Genomic DNA, 25,365 nt, shown 5'->3' on the forward strand with positions numbered 1-25,365 from the left:
CTGTGGGCCCACTTCTAGAGGGAAATAATAATAACTAGAACTGCAAGCAGTTATGCAGGGGTCCAAGAAGTGTGCATTTAGCCGGCACAACGCGACAAGAAATGTGCATTTCGCCGGCACAACGCGAAGCAAGTATTCAAAACGCTACCCTGAACCTGTGGATATAAAGGTTTTGACTGTGGGAGCTTCGGTGTGGGAGTTATAGCCTAAAACTCGTTTTCAGAACATTCCATTGGCCAAATAGGAGATAGACAATGTCGTCGTTTTTTGGCGCCGCCCTGTGGCGACATTTTCCAAAGACAATTTTCCTTTGCCAAATAATTCCCGCCCACATTAATAATTCTTGGCCATATTTTCTATATAGACTCGGGTTTGCCCCTTGATGGTTCCCTTATAGTTTGAAGAACATTCCTCTGGCCAATTAGAAGATATACAATTTCCTCGTTTATTGCGCCCCCTAATGGCGAAAAATTCCGTTTTTTTTATTGAACGCCATTAAGGGTAACACCGACATGTGTCTAAAATTTGGGCTTGATCCGATGTCTAATTTTGGTATTTTTAGAATTTTCGCGTTTCGGCGTAAAACGTAGCTAATAAACCAATGTTCAAAACGCTACCGTTTCGTCGTCGAGGGTCGGATCAAAAAAGTGTTCGAGCTTTCTTTGCGTGTGCGTCTGAAGATGCTGTGTGCAAAGTTTGGTGTCGATTGGACAAGAAATGTGGGAGGAGTAGGGAAAAAACAATTTTGCGGTTTTCGCGATTTTGCGAAAAAAAATTATAGACGCAAATGGGCGTGGCCTATGCCAAAAGATGCAGCAGACTCCAGTGCATATGCGCGTACAAGTTTTTGACTGTGGGAGGTTCGGTGTGGGAGTTATAGCCCCAAACGCGTATTCCTTGGTATAGCGCCACCTAGTGGCCGGCATGTCTGGATTTTGTCGTCTGCGTAGTCCCCACGGATCTGGATCTAGTCATGCAATTGGCGTGTCGGCACCATTTACGGTTTGGGCTGTGGGCACACTTTTAGGGAGGTAAGTATAATAATAACTAGAACTGCAAGCAGTTATGCAGGGGTCCAAGAAGTGTGCATTTCGCCGGCAGAACGCGAAGCAAGTATTCAAAACGCTACCGTGAACAACATGTGGATATAAAGGTTTTGACTGTGGGAGGTTCGGTGTGGGAGTAATAGCCCAAAACGCGTTTTCAGAACATTCCATTGGCGATTAGGAGATGTATTATTTCGTCGTTTTTTTGCGCCCTCTTGTGGCGAAATTTTGCAAAGACAATTTTCCTTTTCCAAATAACTCCCGCCCACATTAATAATTCTTGACCATAATTTTTATATAGACTCGGGTTTGCCCCTTGATGGTTCCCTCATAGTTTGAAGAACATTCCTTTGGCCAATTAGAAGATATACAATTTCCTCGTTTATGGCGCCCCCTAATGGCGACATTTTCCGAAATTTTTATCGTACAACATTAAGGTTAGCACCAACATGTGTGTAAAATTTGGACTCGTTCCGATGTCTAATTTTGGATTTCTTTGGATTTTTGATTTTCCACGTCTAATTTAGCTCATAAACCAATATTCAAAACGCTACCGTTTCGTCGTCGAAGGTCGGATCAAAAAAGTGTTCCAGCATTCTTTGCGTGTGCGTCTGAAGATGCCGTGTGCAAAGTTTGGTGTCGATTGGTCAAGAAATGTGGGAGGAGTAGGGAAAAAACTGTTTTGCGGTTTTCGCGATTTTGCGAAAAAAAATTCTAGACGCAAATGGGCGTGGCCTATGCCAAAAGATGCAGCAGACTCCAGTGAATATGTGCGTACAAGTTTTTGACTGTGGGAGGTTCGGTGTGGGAGTTATAGCCCCAAACGCGTATTCCTTGGTATAGCGCCACCTAGTGGCCGGCATGTCTGGATTTTGTCGTCTGCGTAGTCCCCACGGATCTGGATCTAGTCATGCAATTGGCGTGTCGGCACCATTTACGGTTTGGGCTGTGGGCACACTTTTAGGGAGGTAAGTATAATAATAATAAACACTACAAAAACAATAGGGATCCAACCTGTTGGCTTGGACCCCTAACTAGAACTGCAAGCAGTTATGCAGGGGTCCAAGAAGTGTGCATTTCGCCGGCACAACGCGACAAGAAATGTGCATTTCGCCGGCACAACGCGAAGCAAGTGTTCAAAACGCTACCGTGAACAACATGTGGATATAAAGGTTTTGACTGTGGGAGCTTCGGTGTGGGAGTTACAGCCTAAAACGTGTTTTCAGAACATTCCATTGGCCAAATAGGAGATAGACAATGTTGTCGTTTTTTGGCGCCGCCTTGTGGCGAAATTTTCCAAAGACAATTTTCCTTTGCCAAATAACTCCCGCCAACATTAATAATTCTTGGCCATATTTTCTATATAGACTCGGGTTTGCCCCTTGATGTTTTCCCTTGAGTTTGAAGAACATTCCTTTGGCCAATTAGAAGATATACAATTTCCTCGTTTATAGCGCCCCCTTAGGGCGTAATTTTCCGAATTTTTATTCGAACGTCGTTAAGGGTGGCGCTAACATGTGTGTTAAATTTGGACTCGATCCGATGTGTAATTTTTGATTTTTTTGGATTTTTGATTTTCCACGTCTAATTTAGTTCATAAACCAATATTCAAAACGCTACCGTTTCGTCGTCGAAGGTCGGATCAAAAAAGTGTTCGAGCATTCTTTGCGTGTGCGTCTGAAGATGCCGTTTGCAAAGTTTGGTGTTGATTGGTCAAGAAATGTGGGAGGAGTAGGGAAAAAACAGTTTTGCGGTTTTCGCGATTTTGCGAAAAAAAATTCTAGACGCAAATGGGCGTGGCCTATGCCAAAAGATGCAGCAGACTCCAGTGAATATGTGCGTACAAGTTTTTGACTGTGGGAGGTTCAGTGTGGGAGTTATAGCCCCAAACGCGTATTCCTTGGTATAGCGCCACCTAGTGGCCGGCATGTCTGGATTTTGTCGTCTGCGTAGTCCCCACGGATCTGGATCTAGTCATGCAATTGGCGTGTCGGCACCATTTACGGTTTGGGCTGTGGGCACACTTTTAGGGAGGTAAGTATAGGGATCCAACCTGTTGGCTTGGACCCCTAATTATGCAGGGGTCCAAGAAATGTGCATTTCGCCGGCACAACGCGAAGCATGTGTTCAAAACCAATTGGCGTGGCCTATGCCAAAATATGCCACTGACTCCAGTGAATCTGTGCATATAACGTTTTTGACTGTGGGAGCTTCGGTGTGGGAGTTATAGCCCAAAACGCGTTTTCAGAACATTCCATTGGCCAGTTAGGAGATATATTATTTCGTCGTTTATTTGCGCCCCCTTGTGGCGAGATTTTCCAAAGACAATTTTCCTTTGCCAAATAACTCCCGCCCACATTAATAATTCTTGGCCATATTTTTTTATATAGACTCGGGTTTGCCCCTTGATGGTTTCCTTATAGTTTGAAGAACATTCCTTGGGCCAATTAGAACATATACAATTTCCTCGTTTATTGCGCCCCCTAATGGCGAAAAATGCCGGAATTTTTATCGAACGACAGATAGGTTAGCACCAAAATGTGTGTAAAATTTGGACTCGTTCCGATGTCTAATTTTGGATTTCTTTGGATTTTTGATTTTCCACGTCTAATTTAGCTCATATACCAATATTCAAAACGCTACCGTTTCGTCGTCGAAGGTCGGATCAAAAAACTGTCTCACGATTCCTTTGCGTGTGCGTCTGAAGATGTCGTGTGCAAAGTTTGGTGTCGATTGGTCAAGAAATGTGGGAGGAGTAGGGAAAAAAAAAAAAGTTTTGCGGTTTTCGCGATTTTGTGAAAAAAAATTCTAGACGCAAATGGGCGTGGCCTATGCCAAAAGATGCAGCAGACTCCAGTGAATATGTGGGTACAAGTTTTTGACTGTGGGAGGTTCAGTGTGGGAGTTATAGCCCCAAACGCGTATTCCTTGGTATAGCGCCACCTAGTGACCGGCGTGTCTGGATTTTGTCGTCTGCATAGTCCGAAGAGACCTGGATCTAGTCATGCAATTGGCGTGTCGGCACCATTTACGGTTTGGGCTGTGGGCACAGTTTCAGGGAGGTAAGTATAATAATAGGAAAAATCCTTACAAAAACAATAGGGATCCAAACCTGTTGGCTTGGACCCCTAATAATAATAAAAATCCTTACAAAAACAATAGGGATCCAACCTGTTGGCTTGGACCCCTAATAATAGGAAAAATCCTTACAAAAACAATAGGGATCCAACCTGTTGGCTTGGACCCCTAATAAAGTAATCAACAGGTAATAAACCTTACCTGTAATGTTGTTGGCCAAACTCCCAGCTGAATCCCGGTCACTAGCCGATAGAGAATTCGATGTGGAAGAAGGAGGCGGTCTGGTGACTGAAGTCCCGTCGTCCTTCTTAGCTTTCTTAGCTTTACAGTCAAACACGGAGCAGCTGTCCGACCGGAGGTTAATCTTGTGCATTATTAAATGTTTCGCAAGATTTGATGTGTTGCCGTCTTTCGCCAGCACGACTTTTTGGCAAATAGAGCATCTGGCTCGATTGGTGTCCACCTGAGCGAAGTGGAGCCACACTTTGGACCTTTTAGGCATTATGACAACGTCAAGAGTGACGTTACAGCTGACAAAGTTTGATATAGTGACGGTCAAGTAGACAAACGTGTCTCGCGCTCCGAAAATGTGACAGCCAATCACCAGCGACTTAAGATTCGTAACCACTAATACCACATGATTATTGGCTCACAGACGTAGCATTTACCCAGAAACAGTTGAAAACGATATTACTATTGGCAGACAGGCTGGGATTAATTTCATTGAGTATCGAAATACGGCACCGGAAAACTATTAATGTTTTGATATTCGATAGGATCGGAGCATTTCGGTCGGTGCCATAACCGGATCGAAATTCGATACCCAGCCCTACGTGCGAGAGTGTTCTCCTAGCTGATCCTAGCCACAAACCCACGTATGGTAATCGCTGCCGGGAGAGTTCTAATGTTTTCGTGGCCAGGTGGGCTTCTTTATGGACTCAGCGAGGACCGGAAGACTTGGAGAGGAACCGGTGTGACGTAATCCTCGGTTTTCCTCGCCTGGTCTGTGATGCTGCCCTCTGTGACTAAAGTATCTATTGCAGCCTTCAGTAATGTCCTGCTTTCCCTTGTGGCTATGTGTAGTATTTACGGCTTATATATTTGGTCCTACCCCCTATTGGTTAAGTGAGGGAAATACAGCTTGTGTTCCTAAAATACGTAACAGTTCTATGAACATCCTTTCTGTACCGACAGCGATATCTTGATGCACTTCTTATGACAAATGTACTTATTGTAAGTCGCTTTGGATAAAAGCGTCTGCTAAATGCCCTAAATGTAAAATGTAAATGTAAATATGGGACAGTTGCTTAATTTTGTCTATATGCTACAGGCCGAAAGACTAAATTAATATGTAACTTACTTGCTCCTTTTAAGTATAACATTGCTTGGGGAGTCCAATTCCTCCAATGAAAAGGGTGCAAAGTGCTTACAACTCCCTGCTAGTTAGCGATCTATCTCTTCTCTACATGTAGTTGTGTTGCGCGAGCGCTGCTGAGGGAGGTAGCCTATTTGATTGATTCGCTGAATTGTCCAATCATGTGGTGATAGTAAAAAAAAAAAAGCGATACCATTGGCCTGGGGCGCACTGGTGCGACCCGAGGGAGAATTTTCTTGCGCCAATGAAAAGCTGTCTCTGCTCGATTGACTTCAACGTGGCCGGCGCCCCTGACTTGGAGGAGGGCTTTATTTTGAATTACCAATAACTAGCCTAGCCCAAATCATTGACGTTCAGACGCATTTAAATGGTTGCTGGCAGTGACAAGTATATCACACAATTAAACGAGGATAAACACTATGTATTTTTGTTGATTCATTTCGTGTTGATAAAAGTTGATTAATAGTTGGCAGATATATTGAAGTGAATATTTCACGGAGGGGCGGCGCCCTAGCGCCCTCTATTGACCCACCGCCACTGGTTGATATATCTATCATTTGTTCACTGTATTAGCCTACCCAGAGGTGTAGCCATGGTTTCAACATTGGTGGGGACAAAGGCCTGGGGGCGGGGTCCGCCCCCCCCCCAGGCAAAGATCTTGAACATGCATTAATCTGGTGCACTCTGAGAGCAAAATCTCAATACCTTGCACCTAATTTTGAAGACCTTTTTAGGGATGGATGTTTAAAACACTTTAATACTGGATGTGACCAAGCAGTCTGGGAGTGTGGAAGACTTGAAATTAGGAAAAGGATGACACACATATACTTCAGAGCTGTTTTCCTTTACTTTTTAAATTAAATATAACATTTTGTGCTCCTCAATATTTCAACCAATCCAGTCCTTTTTTTTCCACATTACATTCATTGATGTTTTGTCTTTTTTACAAAACACACACAAACAAACACCTGCACCACCACAACAAGGACACAAAATCCAGCCAGTTCTTACTTCCATTAAATTTTTTATTGCATAACCATCACATTTGCCAATGCTGAGTAAAACCCACCCAGGTGCATCTTTCTCATGGACCTAAATAGAAGTCACCCCAAAACTTTTGTTACCCCTCAGAAAATATAGATTTTCTGATAGTTTCATCCACTTGTTTAATAAGTACATAGATAGTTTCACGATAGTTTCACGAGAGAGCACACTGAGCTAATCTCATAGTGAAACCATTAGCCGTATTGAATGATGCACTGTTAAAGAATTAGACATGTCAAGGACATAACCTGTATCTCACATCGGATCCACTACAAACTCCTGGTCCTCACCTACAAAGCTCTCCACCATATGGCCCCCCATATCTCTCTGATCTTCTCTCCCTCTACCAACCCCCCCGGGCCCTCAGATCCTCCTCAGCCGGTCTCCTCTCCACCCACACATAGAAACTCCACAGCCTAGGTGACAGAGCCTTCTCCAGGACATCTCCCAGGCTCTGGAACTCCCTCCCCCAACATATTCGTGACTCTGAGTCCCTCACCATCTTCCAGTCCCGCCTCAAGACTCATCTCTTCTCCTCTGCCTACCCCTAGATCACTCACTATCCCTAGCCCCATCAACTTTTTTTTCTTGTTTATCTATTTTTGTGCCCCTATGTAAAGTGCTTTGAGTACGTGAAAAGCGCTATATAAATTGAATCTATTATTATTATTATTATTATAACCTAAATGTTTTCTGATTACGGTAGTTATGGATTAATCTATGAATACATACATTATACAATGTTTTGTAACCTTGAATGAAACTTGACTTAATAATTATTATATTGCTATATAAGCAACTGCAACGCTGCTGTGTAGAGTTGTGTGTCAACTGAAGGAGGTCGAGAAAAAAAGAGATGAAGATGATGAAGACAGCGATTTTAGTATCGATAATGTTGCACATAAGTATCTAATCCGATATTATTTTTTTTAATTTTGATCGATTAGTATCTGAGTATAATCTTTTTTGACAACCCTACACTATATACATGTGTGTTAACAGGATTCTGCGTGAATGTCATGATTCGGTCTTAACCTTTCATATTTACTCCTCTCTTAGGCGACTCACCTATATGCCACCACTAGATTGACAAACTCTCCCTGTGCTTTCATCCTCCAAACTTTCTGTCTCTCCCGCTGGCTCACTAGCTCTACTCTGAACACAACAGAGGAAACATGGAAGGAATAATATCACAGATATCAGCAAACTATTTACCAGTAGACTACTGAAACACACTATAGACATCAAAGTCAAAAGTCAAAGTGTGTTTATTGTTGCATGTACCAAATTGCTTCAGCACAGCAAAATTCTTACGACTTGGCAAGCATCATTCATCTACGCAGTAGACGTCATACATATAACAAAAATAACATAAAACTCTAAAACAATATGACAATAAAATGTAACATTTAACATACAACAATTTAAAAAACAACATATTTCTCTGTAGCAGAGTACAGTAGAAGGGCTTGCAGCAGTTTAAGTGTGAATAGAGAATAAGTTAAAAAGAAATGCTAAGCATAAGTTAAAAGTTTTTAAAATTGTGCAAATATATCTATGAAGTGAATTGTATGAGTGGGGGAGCAGGGAGTAGGTGGAGGTGGCAACTGTTCAGAGGTTCAGTGTTTCTGATTCAGAAGCCTTACAGCCAGGGGGAAAAAGCTATTTGTGAGTCTGGTAGTCCGTGTTCGGATGCTCCGGTAGCGTCTACCAGACGGCAGCAATGAGAACAGTCCATAGCCTGGGTGGCTGTTGTCCTTTAGAATCTTTTTTGCTTTCCTCAGGCATCTACTGTTGTAGATGCCTTGCACGGAGGGGAGATGGCTGCCGGTGATAGGCTCCGCTGTCTTCACCACCCTCTGCAGGGCCTTGCGGTCGGCAGCGGAGCAGCTACCATACCAGGCAGTGATGCAGCTTGAGAGGATGCTCTCAATGGTGCATCTGTAAAAGTTTGTTAAAGTTTTTGAAGACATGCCAAACTTCTTGAGTCTCCTCAAGAAGTATAGCCGCTTCTGTGCAGTTTTGACTGCTGAGCCTGCCTGCATGGACCAGGTTAGGTCATCCTTGATGTACACACCGAGGAATTTGAAGTTGGAGACTCTCTCCACTTCAGCTCCCTCGATGTGTATGGGGTCCTGACCCCCCCTCTGCAGCTTCCTGAAATCCACGATCATTTCCTTGGTTTTGCAGACGTTGAGAGACAGGTTGTTGTCTTGGCACCATTCTGCCAAGACCCTCACCTCATCTCTGTAGGCGGTCTCATCGTTGTTAGAGATGAGACCCAGGATGGTAGTGTCGTCTGCAAACTTCAGGATGATGTTGGAACTGTGTGTTGCCACACAGTCATGCGTGTACAGGGAGTACAGGAGGGGACTGAGTACGCAGCCCTGGGGGGCCCCGGTACTCAGGGTCAGTGAGGAGGAGGTGTGGTTGCCCATTCTCACCACCTGGGGTCTGCTCGTCAGGAAGTCCAGGATCCAGTTGCACAGGGGTGTTTTAAGACCCAGGCCCCTGAGCTTCGGGACGAGCTTGGCAGGCACAATAGTGTTGAATGCTGAGCTGTAGTCCACAAACAGCATCCTCACATATGTGTTGCTCTTTTCCAGGTGGGAGAGGGTGGCATGTGTAGCTAGGGCAATGGCATCGTCTGTTGATCGGTTTGGACGGTATGCAAACTGAAAGGGGTCCAGGGTGTTGGGAAGGGTAGAGCAGATGTGGGTTCTGACCAGCCGCTCAAAGCACTTCATAATTGTGGAGGTCAGTGCTACAGGGCGGTAGTCATTCAAGCAGGTTACTGATGTTTTCTTTGGTATGGGGATGATGGTGGCCTGTTTGAAGCAGGTGGGGACTTCAGACAGATGCAGTGATAAGTTGAATATGGAGGTGAATACCTCCGCAAGCTGGTCAGCGCACCCCCTGAGGACGCGGCCTGGGACTCCATCGGGCCCCGATGACTTCCGGGGGTTCACCCTTTGGAGCTCTCGCCTCACGTCAGCCACGGTCAGGGACAGAGTGTAGTTGTCCTGGTCCTCGGCCAGTCTTGCTGAAGGAAGGGGGTTGGTTGCCTCAAACCTTCCGTAAAAGGTGTTGAGGTCGTCAGGGAGAGAGGCGGCAGGCTGATCATCACTGCTATTTCTCCCTTTATAGCCAGTGATGTGTCGCAGGCCACCCCACAGGCGTCGGGGGTCAGAGCTGAGGTAGGTGGACTCCAGCTTGTCCCTGTATTCTCTCTTTGCATCTCTGATGGCCGTCCGCAGGTCACATCTGGACTTCCCCAAAGCCTCCTGGTCACCAGAGTTAAAGGCAGAGGACCGTGCTTTGAGCTTAGCACGGATATTACCATTTACCCAGGGCTTTTGGTTTGGGAAGGTCCTAACACTGACCCTAGGTACGACATCATCAATGCATTTGGAGATGTATGAGGAGACAGAGTCTGTGTATTCCATAGGCGTGGCGGCCATATACATTGGGGGGTACAAGTCCCCCCCAATGTTCAGATATGCCCAAAATGTCCCCCCCAATAAATCGCTGGGAATAGGGATATAGCAATTCAATATTTCTATGGGTAGAACACTTAGGTTTTCCCTGAATTGCACTCCGTTCCCTGAACGCATCTCTGCACACAGTGCGCGCCGCACACCCTAACTCAATACGATTCTATCTACAGCTCTTACAGCCAATGAGAATGGCTGTTCGGGCTAGCTAGCCAATGGGATAGGTCCATGATTTGATTCGTCCCCGCACGTGCGGCTCGGTGACGGTGACTTGTCACTCGATTGCATTGGTCTTCAACTGTCTTTTTTACATGACCACGGAATCAAAAACATCAACAACAGCAAATGAGTGGCGTGTTACGATCGAAAACACAGGTAAGTTATGGAGCTTTTGATAGTGTCTCTCAAATTTCGTGGGTTTTTGTCGCTTCTCTAGCGAGCAGCATCATTAGCTATGTGTTACCTATCTAATAAGCCAGCTAGATGACGTTGGCCCCGCCCCGGCCCCATTCCGTAATTCCAACGCCTCATTATGCTGAAGTCTCAATGTTCCGAAATGTTCCCCATTAGATCTAAATGCATGGGCAGTTTGGTTTTAAATGTGCTGGGGACAGAGATGCATTCGGAAGTACTGGTGTTGGGTACAATGAGGATGCACTCGTTTTTCTCTCTTTAGTGCAGTCTGTCTGGCACGTTTTATGAAGAAAACGTTTCCAAAAAGTATCGGACATGTGACCCACTATGTTCTGCTCTATGTATCCAATGTTGACAACGTGACATGACATGGCTAAGCTACCAACATAAACAAGAGGAGCTAGGAAAGGAAATTAACTGCTTGTTCAAGTTCAGAAGGGGCAAACGTGTGGCTACACTACACACAGCACTACAAAAGTCGTCAAGATTGTATTTGGTGCTGCTTGGTGTGAGAGAGAGAGCGAGAGAGACAGAGAGAGAGGCCTGATTCACAAATTAACAAATGCCAGTGACAGTAAAGGTGTTGGCAAGCTGTAACAAATATGCATTAGCAACCTTTGCTGGTTTAAGTGAATTCACCATCCTCTTTAGGGTAACTAGGCTTGGAGGTGTGGAGAGTGAAAGAGAGGAGAAGAGCAAGGAATTGGGAGTAGGAGAAGGGAGGTAAGGATGATAGTAGAATCTCATGTTAGCCAGGCCTGTCTCAAAATTGACTCATTGTCTCACACACGCACTTGTGTATGTTACCATGGGTAAATCTTTCAAATGCACTGCCTACGAAGTGCACACCCATTCACAGCACTCCATTTTAGGAACTAGCAATGTTGTACATTGTAACAACAAGCCTGCATGAAGTTTTAACTTGTCTCATGAAACTCATCTATGTACTTATTAAACAAGTGGTTGAAAATATCAGAAAATCTATGTTTTCTGAGGGGTAACAAAAGTTTTGGGTTGACTTCTATTTAGGTCCATGAGATAGATGCACCTGGGTGGGTTTTACTCAACATTGGCAAATGTGATGGTTATGCAATAAAAAATGTAATGGAAGTAAGAACTGGCTGGATTTTGTGTCCTTGTTGTGGTGGTGCAGGTGTTTGATTGTGTGTGTTTTGTAAAAAAGACAAAACATCAATGAATTGAATGTGGAAAAAAAAGAACTGACTGGATTGGTTGAAATATTGAGGAGCACAAAATGTAATATTTAATTTAAAAAGTAAAGGAAAACAGAGCTCTGAAGTATATGTGTGTCAACCTTTTCCTAATTTCAAGTTTTCCACACTCCCAGACTGCTTGGTCACATCCAGTATTAAAGTGTTAAAAGTTAAACATCCATCCCTAGAAAGGTCTTCAAAATGAGGTGCTGGGTATTGAGATTTTGCTCTCAGAGTGCACCAGATTAATGCATGTTCAAAATCTTTGCCTTGGGGGGCCGGACCCCGCCCCCAGGCATTTGTCCCCCCCAATGTTGAAACCATGGCTACACCTCTGGTGTATTCATTGATGTCCCCATCAGCTGCAACAAAGAACATCTGCCAATCTGTTGTGTCAAAGCAGTCCTGCAGAGTGCTAATGGCTTCAGCACTCCAGCGTTGAACTGCCCTAGAAACCGGTTTTTCCTGTTTTAGGCGCTGTCTGTAGGTAGGGATAAGCATAATGGAGGTGTGATCCGATTTTCCGAAAGCGGGGCGGGGGAGGGGTTTGTAACACTTTCGAATCTGTGAGTAGCAATGGTCAAGAATCTGATCACCCCTGGTAGGAAAGTTTATGTGTTGATAGTACTTCGGTAAAACTTTCTTCATATTGGTCCTATTGAAGTCTCCAACAACAATAGAAACCGCCTCAGGGTGAGCATCCTCAAGTCCATTAATTACTCTGTAAAGTTCCTCTAACGCGCATGTTTTGTCCGCCTGCGGTGGAATGTATACTGCTGTGACAATAACGGAGCTGAATTCCCGTGGGAGGTAGAAGGGGCGAACTTTAATCGATAACAGCTCCAGGTCTGGTGAGCAGTGTGCTGAAAGTGCAGCAACATCCGAGCCCCAGCGAGAGTTAACCATCAAGCATACCCCTCCTCCCCTTTTTTTACCTGACTCGGAAGTCCTGTCCTGCCGGTAGATGGAGAAGCCGGTCGGAGTGACGGCAGAGTCAGGCACCATAGGATCCAGCCAGGTCTCGGTAAACGCCAGTACACAACAGTTTGCAATGTCCCGCTGGAATTCGATCCGTGCGTGTAGCTCGTCCAGTTTATTGTCCAAAGATTGCACATTCGCTAGTAGAATGCTTGGAAGCGGTGGGTTGCAGTATCTCGTCCGAGATCTGCACAGGATGCCGGCTCGCTTGCCTCTCTTCTTTCTCTTCCGTCGGCGTATTGGTAGGCATACCGGCGGTAAGACAAAGGAGTCACAGCAAGCACTCCGGTAAGTTGAGAAAAACTCCGTTTTAAGTGACGAACGAATTTCCAAAAGTGCCAGTCGATCATACTGAATGAGCGACAGTGCAGTACGTACAAAAAAACTAACAATAAAAACAATTATAAACATAAAGCTGCGTAGTGCATGCAGAGCCATTGTCAGTGCGAACATCCTCTCGGCGCACCCTCTCTTCTCTCGACATCAGTGGCACTGCCAACAGGATTCTGCTCTAATGTCACAATTCGGTTTAAACCATTAATATTTACGCTTTTATCCCAAGTAACTTACAAATTGCATTGAACATAGGTAAAGCCAAGGCTCTATTAGTTTCCAGAACTCCTCTCTTAGGCTACTCACCTCTATGTCACTACCAGATTGACACACACTGCTTTCATCCACCAAAGTGGACATGCCACAGGGAAGAAATATTATCAGATAACAAGTACTGTTCCTTTCTCAGATAGTCAACAAACCACTTTTGATCTGAATGACAAAAATTCTGTGGCTAGTTTTTTGTAGTCTATTAACTCTACTGTACTGTAATGCTACAACTGATAGGTTAACACTTCTCATTTTCTCACCCCTCTTTAGTTACTTTGCTTCTTTTCTGAGACGAGGCAAAACATTGCCGAATGTCTCTGCAACCCTCTTGCTTCCTCTTGCTCATGACGACTGTGAAATAACACAAGCAGCACTAACATCATCAGAGACAAGTTAAAACTTCACGCAGGCTTGTTGTTACAATGTACAACATTGATAGTTCCTAAAATGGAGTGCTGAGAATGGTTGCACACTTCGTAGGCCTACAGTGCATGTGAAAGATTCACCCATGGTGACATACACAAGTGCGTGTGTGCGACACAGCCAATTTTGAGGCAGGCCTGGCTAACATGAGATTCTACTATCATCCTTACCTCCCTTCTCCTACTCCCAATCATTTGCTCTTCTCTTTCCCTCTCCAAACCTCCAAGCCTAGTTACCCTAAAGAGGATGGTGAATTCACTTAAACCAGCAAAGGTTGCTAATGCATATTTGTTACAGCTTGCCAACACCTTTACTGTCACTGGCATTTGTTAATTTGTGAATCAGGCCTCTCTCTGTCTCTCTCGCTCTCTCTCTCACACTAAGCAGCACCAAATACAATCTTGACGATTTTTGTAGTGCTGTGTGTAGTGTAGCCACACGTTTGCCCCATTCTGAACTTGAACACGCAGTTAATTTCCTTTCCTAGCTCCTCTTGTTTATGTTGGTAGCTTAGCCATGTCATGTCACGTTGTCAACGTTGGATACATGGAGTAGAACATAGTGGGTCATATGTCCGATACTTTTTTGGAAACGTTTTCTTCATAAAACGTGCCAGACAGATTTTGTATACATTTTATTCATTAGTATTAGCTACATGGGTATGCCGTCTTTCAGAACCTTTCATTAACTGCACTAAAGAGAGAAAAACTAGTGCATCCTTATTCTGAAAATGCACTTCCGAATGCATCTCTGTCCCCAGCACATTTAAAACCAAACTGCCCATGCATTTAGATCTAATGGGGAACATTTCGGAACATTGAGACGTCGGCATAATGAGGCCGGGGCCAACGTCATCTAGCTGGCTTATTACATAGGTAACACATAGCTAATGATGCTGCTCGCTAGAGAAGCGACAACAACCCACGAAATTTGAGAGACACTATCAAAAGCTTCATAACTTACCTGTGTTTTCGATCGTAACACGCCACTCATTTGCTGTTGTTTATGTTTTTGATTCCGTGGTCATGTAAAAAAGACGGTTGATGACCAATGCAATCGAGTGACAAGTCACCGTCACCGAGCCGCACGTGTGGGGACGAATCAAATCATGGATCTATCCCATTGGCTAGCTAGCCCGAACAGCCTTATTCTCATTGGCTGTAAGAGCTGTAGATGGAATCGGATTGAGTTATTAGGGTGTGCGGCGCGCACTTTGTGCAGAGATGCGTTCAGGGAACGGAGTGTACTTCAGGGAAAACCTAAGTGTTCTACTACCCATAGAAATATTGAATTGCTATATCCCTATTCCCAGCGATTTATTGGGGGGGACATTTTGGGCATATCTGAACATTGCGGGGGGACTTGTACCCCCCAATGTATATGGCCGCTACGCCTATGAGCCTACCAAATCACAGGCCTCTTCAACGGTTTAAATCAGACATCCTTTTTTTCTCACTTCCATTGAAGGACGGTGAATAGTAATTATTATTGGAAGATTGAAGCATAATTATCAATAATTAATTCAAAATGTCACTGAATCCGGGGAAGGGGAACATCTTCGTGGTGCTGTGGTTCCCTCTGGTGGTCAGTAACGGGACCTCAGCTCATCCGTTGCCTCCTACGTTATACATAACAGCATATCAAATATAATTCACCAACATGTTGGACTGCTTCTATTCTATCCAGACAAAACCAGACTTCTCAACACTGCATATCTGATTTTATTTGAATTTCTACAGGATAAATAAATAAATACATACAAATGTAATAAATATAACAATGACGTCAGATCTACGATACCTTACTGATGACGAATGAAATTAAATAATTCAGATAACAACATTATCTCTCAAACTATTTTTTTTCTGAACATTTTTGGGGTAAAAACCTTCACTCATACAGACATGAATATAAATAAATACATAAAGTTGATAAGATGAACAATTAACCATTCATGTGCCCTTCTAACATAACAGCAAGAACCATGTTTGATTAGATTTGAATAACAGATGTCTGGGAACCATTTAGTTTCTTCACATGGTTGTTTGGGTGGAGACTCCTCTGTGAAGTTGTTGGTGACGCTTGAGATTACCAGATTTAATAAATGTTTTCCCACACTGTTGACAGTGGTATGGTTTCTCTCCTGTGTGGATGCGTTGGTGTACCTTTAGAGGACCAGATGTACTAAATGTTTTCCCACACTGTTGACAGTGGTATGGTTTCTCTCCTGTGTGGATGCGTTGGTGTACCTTTAGAGGACCAGATCTACTAAATGTTTTCCCACACTGTTGACAGTGGTATGGTTTCTCTCCTGTGTGGATGCGTTGGTGTTCCTTCAGATGACCAGAATGATTAAATGTTTTCCCACACTGTTGACAGTGGTATGGTTTCTCTCCTGTGTGGATGCGTTGGTGTACCTTAAGAGGACCAGATGTACTAAATGTTTTCCCACACTGTTGACAGTGGTATGGGTTCTCTCCTGTGTGGATGCGCTGGTGTTTCTTCAGATCACCAGACTGACTAAATGTTTTCCCACACTGTTGACAGTGGTATGGTTTCTCTCCTGTGTGGATGCGTTGGTGTACCTTAAGAGGACCAGATGTACTAAATGTTTTCCCACACTGTTGACAGTGGTATGGTTTCTCTCCTGTGTGGATGCGTTGGTGTTCCTTCAGACGACCAGATCTACTAAATGTTTTCCCACACTGTTGACAGTGGTATGGGTTCTCTCCCGTGTGGATGCGCTGGTGAACCTTCAGACTATAAGAGCGACTAAAGGTTTTACTGCACTTCTCACATCTGTGTTGTCCGGCTCCTTCTGCTGGAATCTGGCTCGTGCTTTGGACTGTTCCCGGGGAGGCTCCGATCGGTTCTTGATAGGAGGCTGCGACGTATGGGAGGAGCCTAGGCTCCACCTTGATTTCTCCACTCCTCAGCAGTCGGCCGTACAGGTCGCCATGGCTCCTCTTCATGTGTTTGTGGAGGAAGATCTGAGACGTGTAGGAGTACGGACACTCGGGACAGGGGAAAGCCTGTGCTGGTGTCAGCTGGGATCTCCCTCCTAGGAGAAAGAGAGAGTCATATGTATTTTATTTTTGAGTGCTGCTGATGGCTGGTTTAAGCAGCCACCTGGCTAGAGTCAGGGGCTTTAGGCTTTGGGGCTTGATAAGGCTGCACAGCCTAATCAAGCATACCTGAATTTGTATAATTGGATTGTTTTTTTGAAACCTCCATGGTACTGTATATTTTGCATTCAGACATTTTTCCAAGTAAGAATATTTTTCTATTATGTTGTCATCTTTTGTTTATTATATTTAATATTCCTGTATAATTTCTTAACTGCTTAGTTAATGTAGATGTTTATTGTCCAAGCTCTTTTCAATTAAAATGAGAGATGTGGTCATGAAGTGCCGCATAGAAACCAAACCCTGACAGAAAGACAGACTTGAAGGCAGACCTTTAGTAGAGCTCTTGATGTTCCACAGTCGATCAAATCCGATTCCCAGATGTCTGGCGTATTCGTCCCCATACCAGACCAAGAGCTCTGCTCCTGGAGTCACGAAGCCACAGGTGCGATACAGAATCCCTCCTTTGTGCTGAAACGCTATTAGGTTCTGTTCCTCTTCATTACGAGCACAATTGACGTACCTAACACACAGACAGGTACGTCAACACACCTTTACAGTGTATCTTCTGCATATGTCATAGCAACACAGAAAATATTGTGGATCTAATCAGATAACAGACACGGAGAAATATAAATGTTATCAATAAAGTAATGTTAGTAAGATAATTGTGAACATTATTCATGCAGTAGATTGTAAAAAAGTGAATAGGGTCCTACCTCATCCAGTTAGAAAGTGTCTCTCTCTTTGCATCAATGTAATCACTGTGTCTGCTCTTGTAGATCTGGATAATAAACATCCAATAAACTCACACAAGCACACATACAAGACTAGATCAAAATAAATGAATACAAGCACACTGACCTCCCAGGAGTATCCACTCTCCAGGGCTCCCTCTTCATCGGTCCTGTGTCCTTCGTAGGGTCCAAAGTGTGTTCCAATGGGAAGGCCACCGTCTCCACAGTAAAACACCCCTAGACCAGCCCCAGGTATCCCAGAATCTCTGATCTACCCCACATGAGACAGAGACGGAGAGAGGAGGAGAGTCGTAGAGTGAGAGGAATACATAGAGGGAGGGAGAGGTGGAGGAGGGAGGAGAGATAGAATACAAGAGGTAGAGGAGAGCGAGATGGAGACACATGGAGAAGAGAGATGTAGAATACACACATGGAGAGGGGAGATGTAGATAGATTGAGGCAGGGAGAGACAAAGAGAGGTGAGAGGAATGGAGAGAGGCGTGGTGAGATGGAGGGAGGGAGAGGAAGATAAGATATGATAAGAAATGAATGGAGATGAATAGTTGGGAAACAAGTGAGAAAGAGAGAGATTTAGACAGGGAGGGAGGATAGGAAAGAGGGGGGTAGGACAGGGGGGGAGTTCAGAGAGGGAGTCACAAAGAGAGGCAGATAGAGGGAAATGGGGGGAGAGAGGGAGAGATAGACGGAAAGCACGATTCAGGAAGAAGAACCATTGGGGGAGAGATATATCCATCTGCTTTGGCAATATAACTGTTAACATTACTGTTTTTATATACATTAGCTGGGAAATGTATTAAACAATGAATGTTATACTGTCTCATTGGACGGGGAGAACTTTGTTGTGTTAAAGTACGACATATACCTCAAACCCAGCGGGCAGCGTCTTCTTGGCTCTGTCTTTCTCTCTGACAGCAACGGGGCGATCAGCCATGAAGACGATAGGACCGTGGACCTGGCACTCTTCGAGGAAGAAAGTCCTACACTCATCACAGACTGGAGAGAGTTCATTTATTTATTACGTCCAAAAGAGCTTCAGCTACAAATCTATATTAAATAGACAGAAACAGGAAGATTAAAAATTGGTTTGTGTGAGTGAGTGAGTGAGTGAGTGAGTGAGTGAGTGAGTGAGTGAGTGAGTGAGTGAGTGAGTGAGTGAGTGAGTGAGTGAGTGAGTGAGTGAGTGAGTGAGTGAGTGAGTGAGTGAGTGAGTGAGTGAGTGAGTGAGTGAGTGAGTGAGTGAGTGAGTGAGTGAGTGAGTGAGTGAGCGAGCGAGAGAGAGAGAGAGAGAGATCTTACAGAAGTAGTCGTCATCCTTAGGTACTTCCGGTTCTTGGTAGTTAACTCTGAGAACATTTCTCAGGTTCATCTCTCTTGAATAAACACTTGAGCCCTGCAAATGTTCATGGAGAACTGATGAACACACACACACACACACACACACACACACACACACACACACACACACACACACACACACACACACACAGTTACAGACTATACGTACACAACAAGGTGTTATTGCAGGGAAGCAGTGGTGGGATCAGAGCTAACCCAAGGAGACCTCCTCCTGGACAGCAGAGCCCCTCTCTACTCCTCCTCCGGGGGGGTCGATCTCTGGATGAGAAGGAGTGGGCCCTCCAGAGACCTCCTGGTCACTCCAGCCCCGCCCTGAGAGACTCTGACAGATAGAACGTCTAGTTAGGAGTACTCCCTGTTTTATTAATGTGGGTAGGACAAACCTTACCTCCTAGCAACAATACGTCTAAGGTTATACATTAGGGTTGGGCAATCGTCTCCATCGTCCGATAGCGCCCCCTAGCGATCGCCGATAGTCGATGCTATCGGGGGGCAACTTTATAATACCGTATTTTCCGGACTATAAGTCGCGGTTTTTTTGTAGTTTGTCTTGCCCTGCGACTTATATTTCGAAGCGACTTATATGCCATCACGGATATACTAGTGCATTATATAGGGTGCTCGCCATTTTGTAGTGTTGTTCGAATTCTCACTGGTTAATTTCATGCCCTATATAGTGCACTTAAAATACCCAAAACTTGAGTGTACATATGTTCCCTCCGTGTTACTCCCATATACCGCAATGCAATGCGGTCGTGTTTTTCCGAGGAGAAGAAGAGGTCTCCGGCTTTCGTTTAGAAATATCCACATTTATTTGGGATTTAACAAGAAAATGTAACATTCAAATTTAATAAGAGAAACCTTGTTCAAGGAAATGTAACATTCAACATCAATACAACCTCCAGCTTTCCTCGAGAGTGCCGGTTTGTTTACATGATCTGGGCGCATCTGTCTGCGTCACACAAATACCCGGCGCATTTACTGACGTTTAGAAATGTTCAGCGTAGTGTCCGAATTCTCGTTTGTTTGTTCCCTATGTAGTGCACTATATCATGAACACTATAGGGAATAGTGAGTGAGTGAATAGGGAACGATTTCGAACACAGCTCATGTACCACAGCTGTGACCCGGAAATGGTGCAGCGGGGTGTCATTTCGCCGTGCGAGCAGACCGGTAGGTTTCGAGCCCCTCCCCTCTCCTCTCGCAGCAGTGAGTGAATACAGCAGGTCAGCGCTACATAGTATGTTTCCACCGGTGCCAGTTATTTCAATTAAAATTTGCGGGGCTTTTTAAGTTGTAAAAATAGCTACCACAGCGCTTTAAAAAAAATAACAATAATAATAATTAAAAATTAATTATTAAACATAATTATCGCCTTTTATCGGCAACTTGAGACGATCGACGATGGAATCCATCTATCGTCGGCCCATCCCTATTATACATCGTGCTGGTGTCATTAATACCCTTAATCCATGAGTCTGCTGTCACACGGACATGAAGCAGGTCTCGTACCATAGAGGACAGGACATGGTAAGGCTGCTGAAGGTGATGTGTGCTGTTTTATACCTGTACAGACACTGCATCTGACGTACTGGGCTGTTGTAGAGACCCCTGTCTGACTGTTGGTGGCTTCCACACTCGAGCACCTGCTGACATAACTGGCTTTAGGTTAGGATGTAACCTGCTAACTATTACCAACTGACTATATGAGTTAGGATGTGACCTATTAACTATAACAAACAGACCATATGTAAGGATGTACTATATTAACTATGACTAACTGACTTAAGGTAGTTTAGAAGCTATTAACAACCAAGGCAGTATAAAACCTATTACTATTAACTTACTATAAGGTAGTACTTAACTTTCTGACTTACGATAAATTAATATTTAACCTAATAACTACTTACTGACTCTAAGCAAGGAAGTATCCTACTCACTACTAACTGACTAAAAAGGTAGTATAAGCTACTAACAACCAATGAAGTATAAAACCTAACTTACATACTATTACTTACTATCTGACTAACTATAAGTAAGGATGTATGCTACTAACTCCTACTAACTGACTGTAAAGTAGTATATAAATGACTCACTTCAACTAACTAAAATGGGTAATATAACCTGCTAATTTACTATGAGGTACAACCTGTTATTAGAAATATTATTACAGGTTTTCCTTTTTTCAGATGCAATAAAATCCCTTTAAATCAATAAAAACCCTTTTTGTTGCTATATCTTTGGTCAAATGATTAAGCAGTATAAGCGGGCTAATGTTTCTTCAGGGCTTTGAAAGGGATAATGTTTACTGCACATTGCCCCTTCCAGAAATGTCTTGTAAATGTCTTTGTACCGGTCAATCCAGAGGACCAGAGCTGCTCCTCCTCAGAGTCTGTCTCGTCAGGTGAGCAGACTCTCACCTGGCCGGGCTTCTCTCTCCTCATGAATGCTGGAGCCACAAAGGACAGGCCTGACACACACACACACACACACACACACACACACACACACACACACACACACACACACACACAGACACAAACATACACACACACACACACACACACACACACACACACACACACACACACACACACACACACACACACACACACACACACACACACACACACACAAAAGAAGCAGTGATGTGTACAGAAGCACCACCTGTGTCTGTATGTATAGCAATGTACTCAGTAAAATAGTATTTAAGTATGACTGGTTTACCAAGAGACGCCAGAACCAAATGGTTTTCCTTGATCTGCAGGAATCTTTTTTTCTCTGCCATACAGAGGCGGTTCCATTTTGTTGTGGAAAAGTAGGCCCTGATATCCGCAAAGTCCTCCTTCACCACAAATAGACAACATAATGTCCAATACTGTTCATCTAACCTTACCACTTTGTAGATAAACAACCTTAACTACAACCGTAACACATTCTAGGTAATACTGAATATATCAAAGTCAACAGTTGCTATAGAGCAGCCAATTAACTGTTGTAAATCCCACATATTTTGCATAAATAAAGTAATATCGGTCTCCTAAATTGCCACTCTCCCAGTGATGTTGCTAGGTACGCGTCCTGCGTCCCTGACGCATTAAAATCTGAAAGGACGCACTAAACTCACTATCCATGCGTCCCGGGGACGCATCTCATTTTCCCCATGAAAAACGATACATTGTGAACATTAAACAACTCGTGTTTAATCACAGTAACTGGCCAAAGAAACCTTCTTGTGAGCAGATCGGACAAGCTCTGTTTCAACCCTCTGCGCATGTACTCGGCGCAGATGTGATCCCCTGTACAAGGTATCGCGACATGCTAATTTAGCCGCTACCAAAACAACTAGCTCGTCACCGCTGATTTCATTTCAACAATTAAAAATACGAACTTCATAGTAAATAAACCCACGTTTCCACTGCTCGATGCTGTGCTCATTCGTGTCGAATGAGCAAATCAAACAGGATTTTTTTTGCAATCCTTCTGATTGAATATATGTACATTTATGACAAAATCGTGAGGACTAGGCTTGTGACACACACACACACACACACAAATGTGGCGCTCGCGCGGTAATAGCTCATTGGCGCCACCTAGTGATCATTATGTGCAAATGCACAGCCTCTGATTAAAATGACTTAGGGGTCATTTGACCCCTCTTGCGGCGCTAGGAGTAAGTAAAAATGGCCCGGCGTTTCTAGTGTTAAACATGAACGGTTGAGTACTCCAGCTCTAACCATATCATACCACCATCAAGGAGTTTAACACTATTAATTTAATTTAAGAAATAGAATAATAATAAAAAAGAAACACATTTTTTAAACTGGGGAGTCGGGACCCATTGAATTTCTCAGGGACCCACCCAACTCGCCACCTGTGGGTCCCGGGGACTCACTACATTGAAAACCTATCAACATCACTGCTCTCCATGGAGGGTCCCTTTCATGAACACATTGGTCTTATCTGATCGTATTTAATGGTGATTAACTCACCAATGTTGCATGAACAGATGTTTAAAGTATTGATATGGTGTCTCACCTCCTCCACTGAGTTATTCATCTGACTGGTAGGCCTACAGCTTGAGTCCAGATCAATCGTCTAACAATGAAACATAATTAGAACATCTGGGGTAAATATCGACGGCTAACATCCCTTTGCTAAGTTAATAAGAGTTACTTAACGTTGGTTAGTGAATTGGCGCTGACTAGTCAACACGATGATTGGAGGGATTCTGACCATAAATCACTTACGTCGTCCACTTATGCTTAGTTATGTTAGCCATTAAATGATATAATAACCAAACAAGTTTAGAATATAATACATTTCAGAGCATAATATGCCTTACCACATGCACTTGAATGGCACAAAAATGGAGATCCGAGATTCTATTGTTCAGTTGATTCGGCCCCAAACTGAGAAGAAGCGGGAAAACTTGGGCGAAGTCCCGCCCCTTCTGGTAGAGCCCACGGCACATATGTACTGCTCAGTGGCGCAGGGCAACATCAAGGAGAGATATGCTTCCGCATCATGGGTCTATGTAGCCTGGTTCTATTATGTCCATGGTTCTACCAGACTCTCGTACTTCACTTCATTTCATTTGGGAAATTCAAATTGAGCGGAAGTACTTAGGCGGGCGGAGCCAGGCTAGGGTCTATGGCCATATATACAGGTGCTGGTCAAATTATTAGAATATCATGAAAAAGTTGATTTATTTCAGTAATTATATTCAGAACGTGAAACTTACATATTATATCAATTCATTACACACAGAGTGATATATTTGAAATGTTTATTTCTTTTAATTTGGATGATTAGTACTGACAATTACTGAAAATCCCAAATTCAGTATCTCAGAAAATTAGAATATTAGTTACGACTAGTACAAAAAATGATTTTTTAGAAATGTGGGCCAACTGAAAAGTATGAACATGGAAAGTTTCAGCATGTATGGCAATCAATACTTAGTTGCAGCTCCTTTTGCCTGAATTGCTGCAGCAATACGGCGTGGCATGGAGTCGACCAGTCTGTTGCACTCCTCAGGTGTTATGAGAGCCCAGGTTGCTTTAATAGTGGCCTTCAGCTCTTCAGCATTGTTGGGTCTGGCATCTCGCATCTTCCGCTTCACAATACCCCATAGGTTTTCTATGGGGTTAAGGTCAGGTGAGTTTGCAGGCCAATCAAGAAGAGGGATACCATGGTCCTTAAACCAGGTACTGGTAGATTTGGCACTGTGTGCAGGTGCCAAGTCATGTTGGAAAATGAAATCGTCACCTCCATAAAGTTGGTCCGCGGCAGGCAGCATAAAGTGTTCTAAAACTTCCTGGTAGACTGCTGCATTGACCCTGGACCTCAGGAAACACAGTGGACCAACAGCAGCAGATGACATGGCACCCCAGACCATTACTGACTGTGGAAATTTTACACTGGACTTCAGGCAACGTGGATTCTGTGCCTCTCCTGTCTTCCTCCAGACTCTGGGACCTTGATTTCCAAAGGAGATACAAAATTTACTTTCATCTGAAAACATAACTTTGGACCACTCAGCAGCAGTCCAGTCCTTTTTGTCTTGAGCCCAGGCGAGACGCTTTTGACGTTGTCTCTTATTCAAGAGTGGCTTTACACGAGGAATGCGACAGCTGAAGCCCATATCTTGCATACGTCGGTGTGTGGTGCTTCTTGAAGCACTGACTCCAGCTACAGTCCACTCTTTGTGGATCTCCCCCACATTTTTGAATCGGTTTTGTTTGACAATCCTCTCCAGGGCACGTTTATCCCTCTTGCTTGTACACTCTTTTCTACCACATCTTTTTCTTCCCTTCGCCTCTCTATTAATGTGCTTGGACACAGAGCTCTGGGAACATCCAACCTCTTTGGCAATGACCTTTTGTGTCTTGCCCTCCTTCTTTAAAGTATCAATGGTCATCTTTTGGACAGTTGTCAAGTCAGCAGTCTTCCCCATGATTGTGTGTCATACAGAATCAAAACGAGAGACCATTTAAAGGCTTTTCCAGGTGTTTTGAGTTAGTTAGCTAATTAGAGTGTGGCACCAGGTGTCTTCAATATCTGACCTTTTCACCATATTCTAATTTTCTGAGATGTTGAATTTAGGGTTTTCATTGGTTGTCAGCTATAATCATCTTCTTTTTGGCAAAAAACACTTATAATGTATCAGTCTGTTTGGAATGAATGTATACATTCTACAGGTTTGACTTTCTAAATGGAATTAATGAAATAAATCAACTTTTTCATGATATTCTAATAATATGACCAGCACCTGTATATATATTAACTAGATGCCTCGTCCGCGCTGCTGGCCAATGGAGTCGAACGTCACCACTGGCGGCAATCTTACCACAGTAAGCTGCTCACCAATAACATTGTGTTGGTAGTGATTCATGTACTTTTTAAATAACCATAACTTGCTCAATTTCAACCGATTTTCAAACGGTTGGGTTTG

The 25,365-nt window shown here is 43.7% G+C and overlaps 1 protein-coding gene across 3 annotated transcripts; it reads right to left on the minus strand.

Annotated features, from left to right (window-relative positions):
• Positions 1-15,375: 15,375 nt before the first annotated feature.
• LOC115557390 (histone-lysine N-methyltransferase PRDM9-like) lies at positions 15,376-23,510 on the minus strand. Of its 3 annotated transcripts, XM_030375169.1 has the most exons (12): positions 23,254-23,510; positions 22,947-23,006; positions 21,636-21,753; positions 21,262-21,378; positions 20,475-20,554; positions 19,104-19,230; positions 18,849-18,962; positions 18,415-18,545; positions 17,659-17,802; positions 17,514-17,578; positions 17,127-17,317; positions 15,376-16,730 (listed from the first exon to the last, which is right to left on the minus strand). In XM_030375169.1, exons 1-12 carry the CDS (start codon positions 23,380-23,382, stop codon positions 15,703-15,705), a joined length of 2,304 nt encoding a protein of 767 aa, XP_030231029.1. In that variant the 5' UTR covers positions 23,383-23,510; the 3' UTR covers positions 15,376-15,702. The 3 variants fall into 3 exon arrangements, with proteins under 3 accessions (XP_030231029.1, XP_030231036.1, XP_030231046.1); XM_030375176.1 differs by lacking the exon at positions 22,947-23,006 and having other exon boundaries at positions 23,254-23,370; XM_030375186.1 differs by lacking the exon at positions 23,254-23,510 and having other exon boundaries at positions 22,901-22,957.
• Between the last annotated feature and the right edge of the window lie 1,855 nt (positions 23,511-25,365).

This window comes from Gadus morhua, chromosome 2 (genome assembly GCF_902167405.1).
Source record: "Gadus morhua chromosome 2, gadMor3.0, whole genome shotgun sequence".
NCBI lineage: Eukaryota > Metazoa > Chordata > Actinopteri > Gadiformes > Gadidae > Gadus > Gadus morhua.

Bases quoted from the DNA above. Each gene is read 5' to 3' on its own strand.
- LOC115557390 (XM_030375169.1), bottom strand. From the start codon at position 23,382: ATGTGCCGTGGGCTCTACCAGAAGGGGCGGGACTTCGCCCAAGTTTTC. The intron at 21,754-22,946 runs GTGAGACACCAT...TTTGTGGTGAAG, and splicing joins TGAATAACTCAGTGGAGGAG to GAGGACTTTGCGGATATCAG. The intron at 18,546-18,848 runs GTAAGATCTCTC...AACTCTCTCCAG, and splicing joins TAAGGATGACGACTACTTCT to TCTGTGATGAGTGTAGGACT.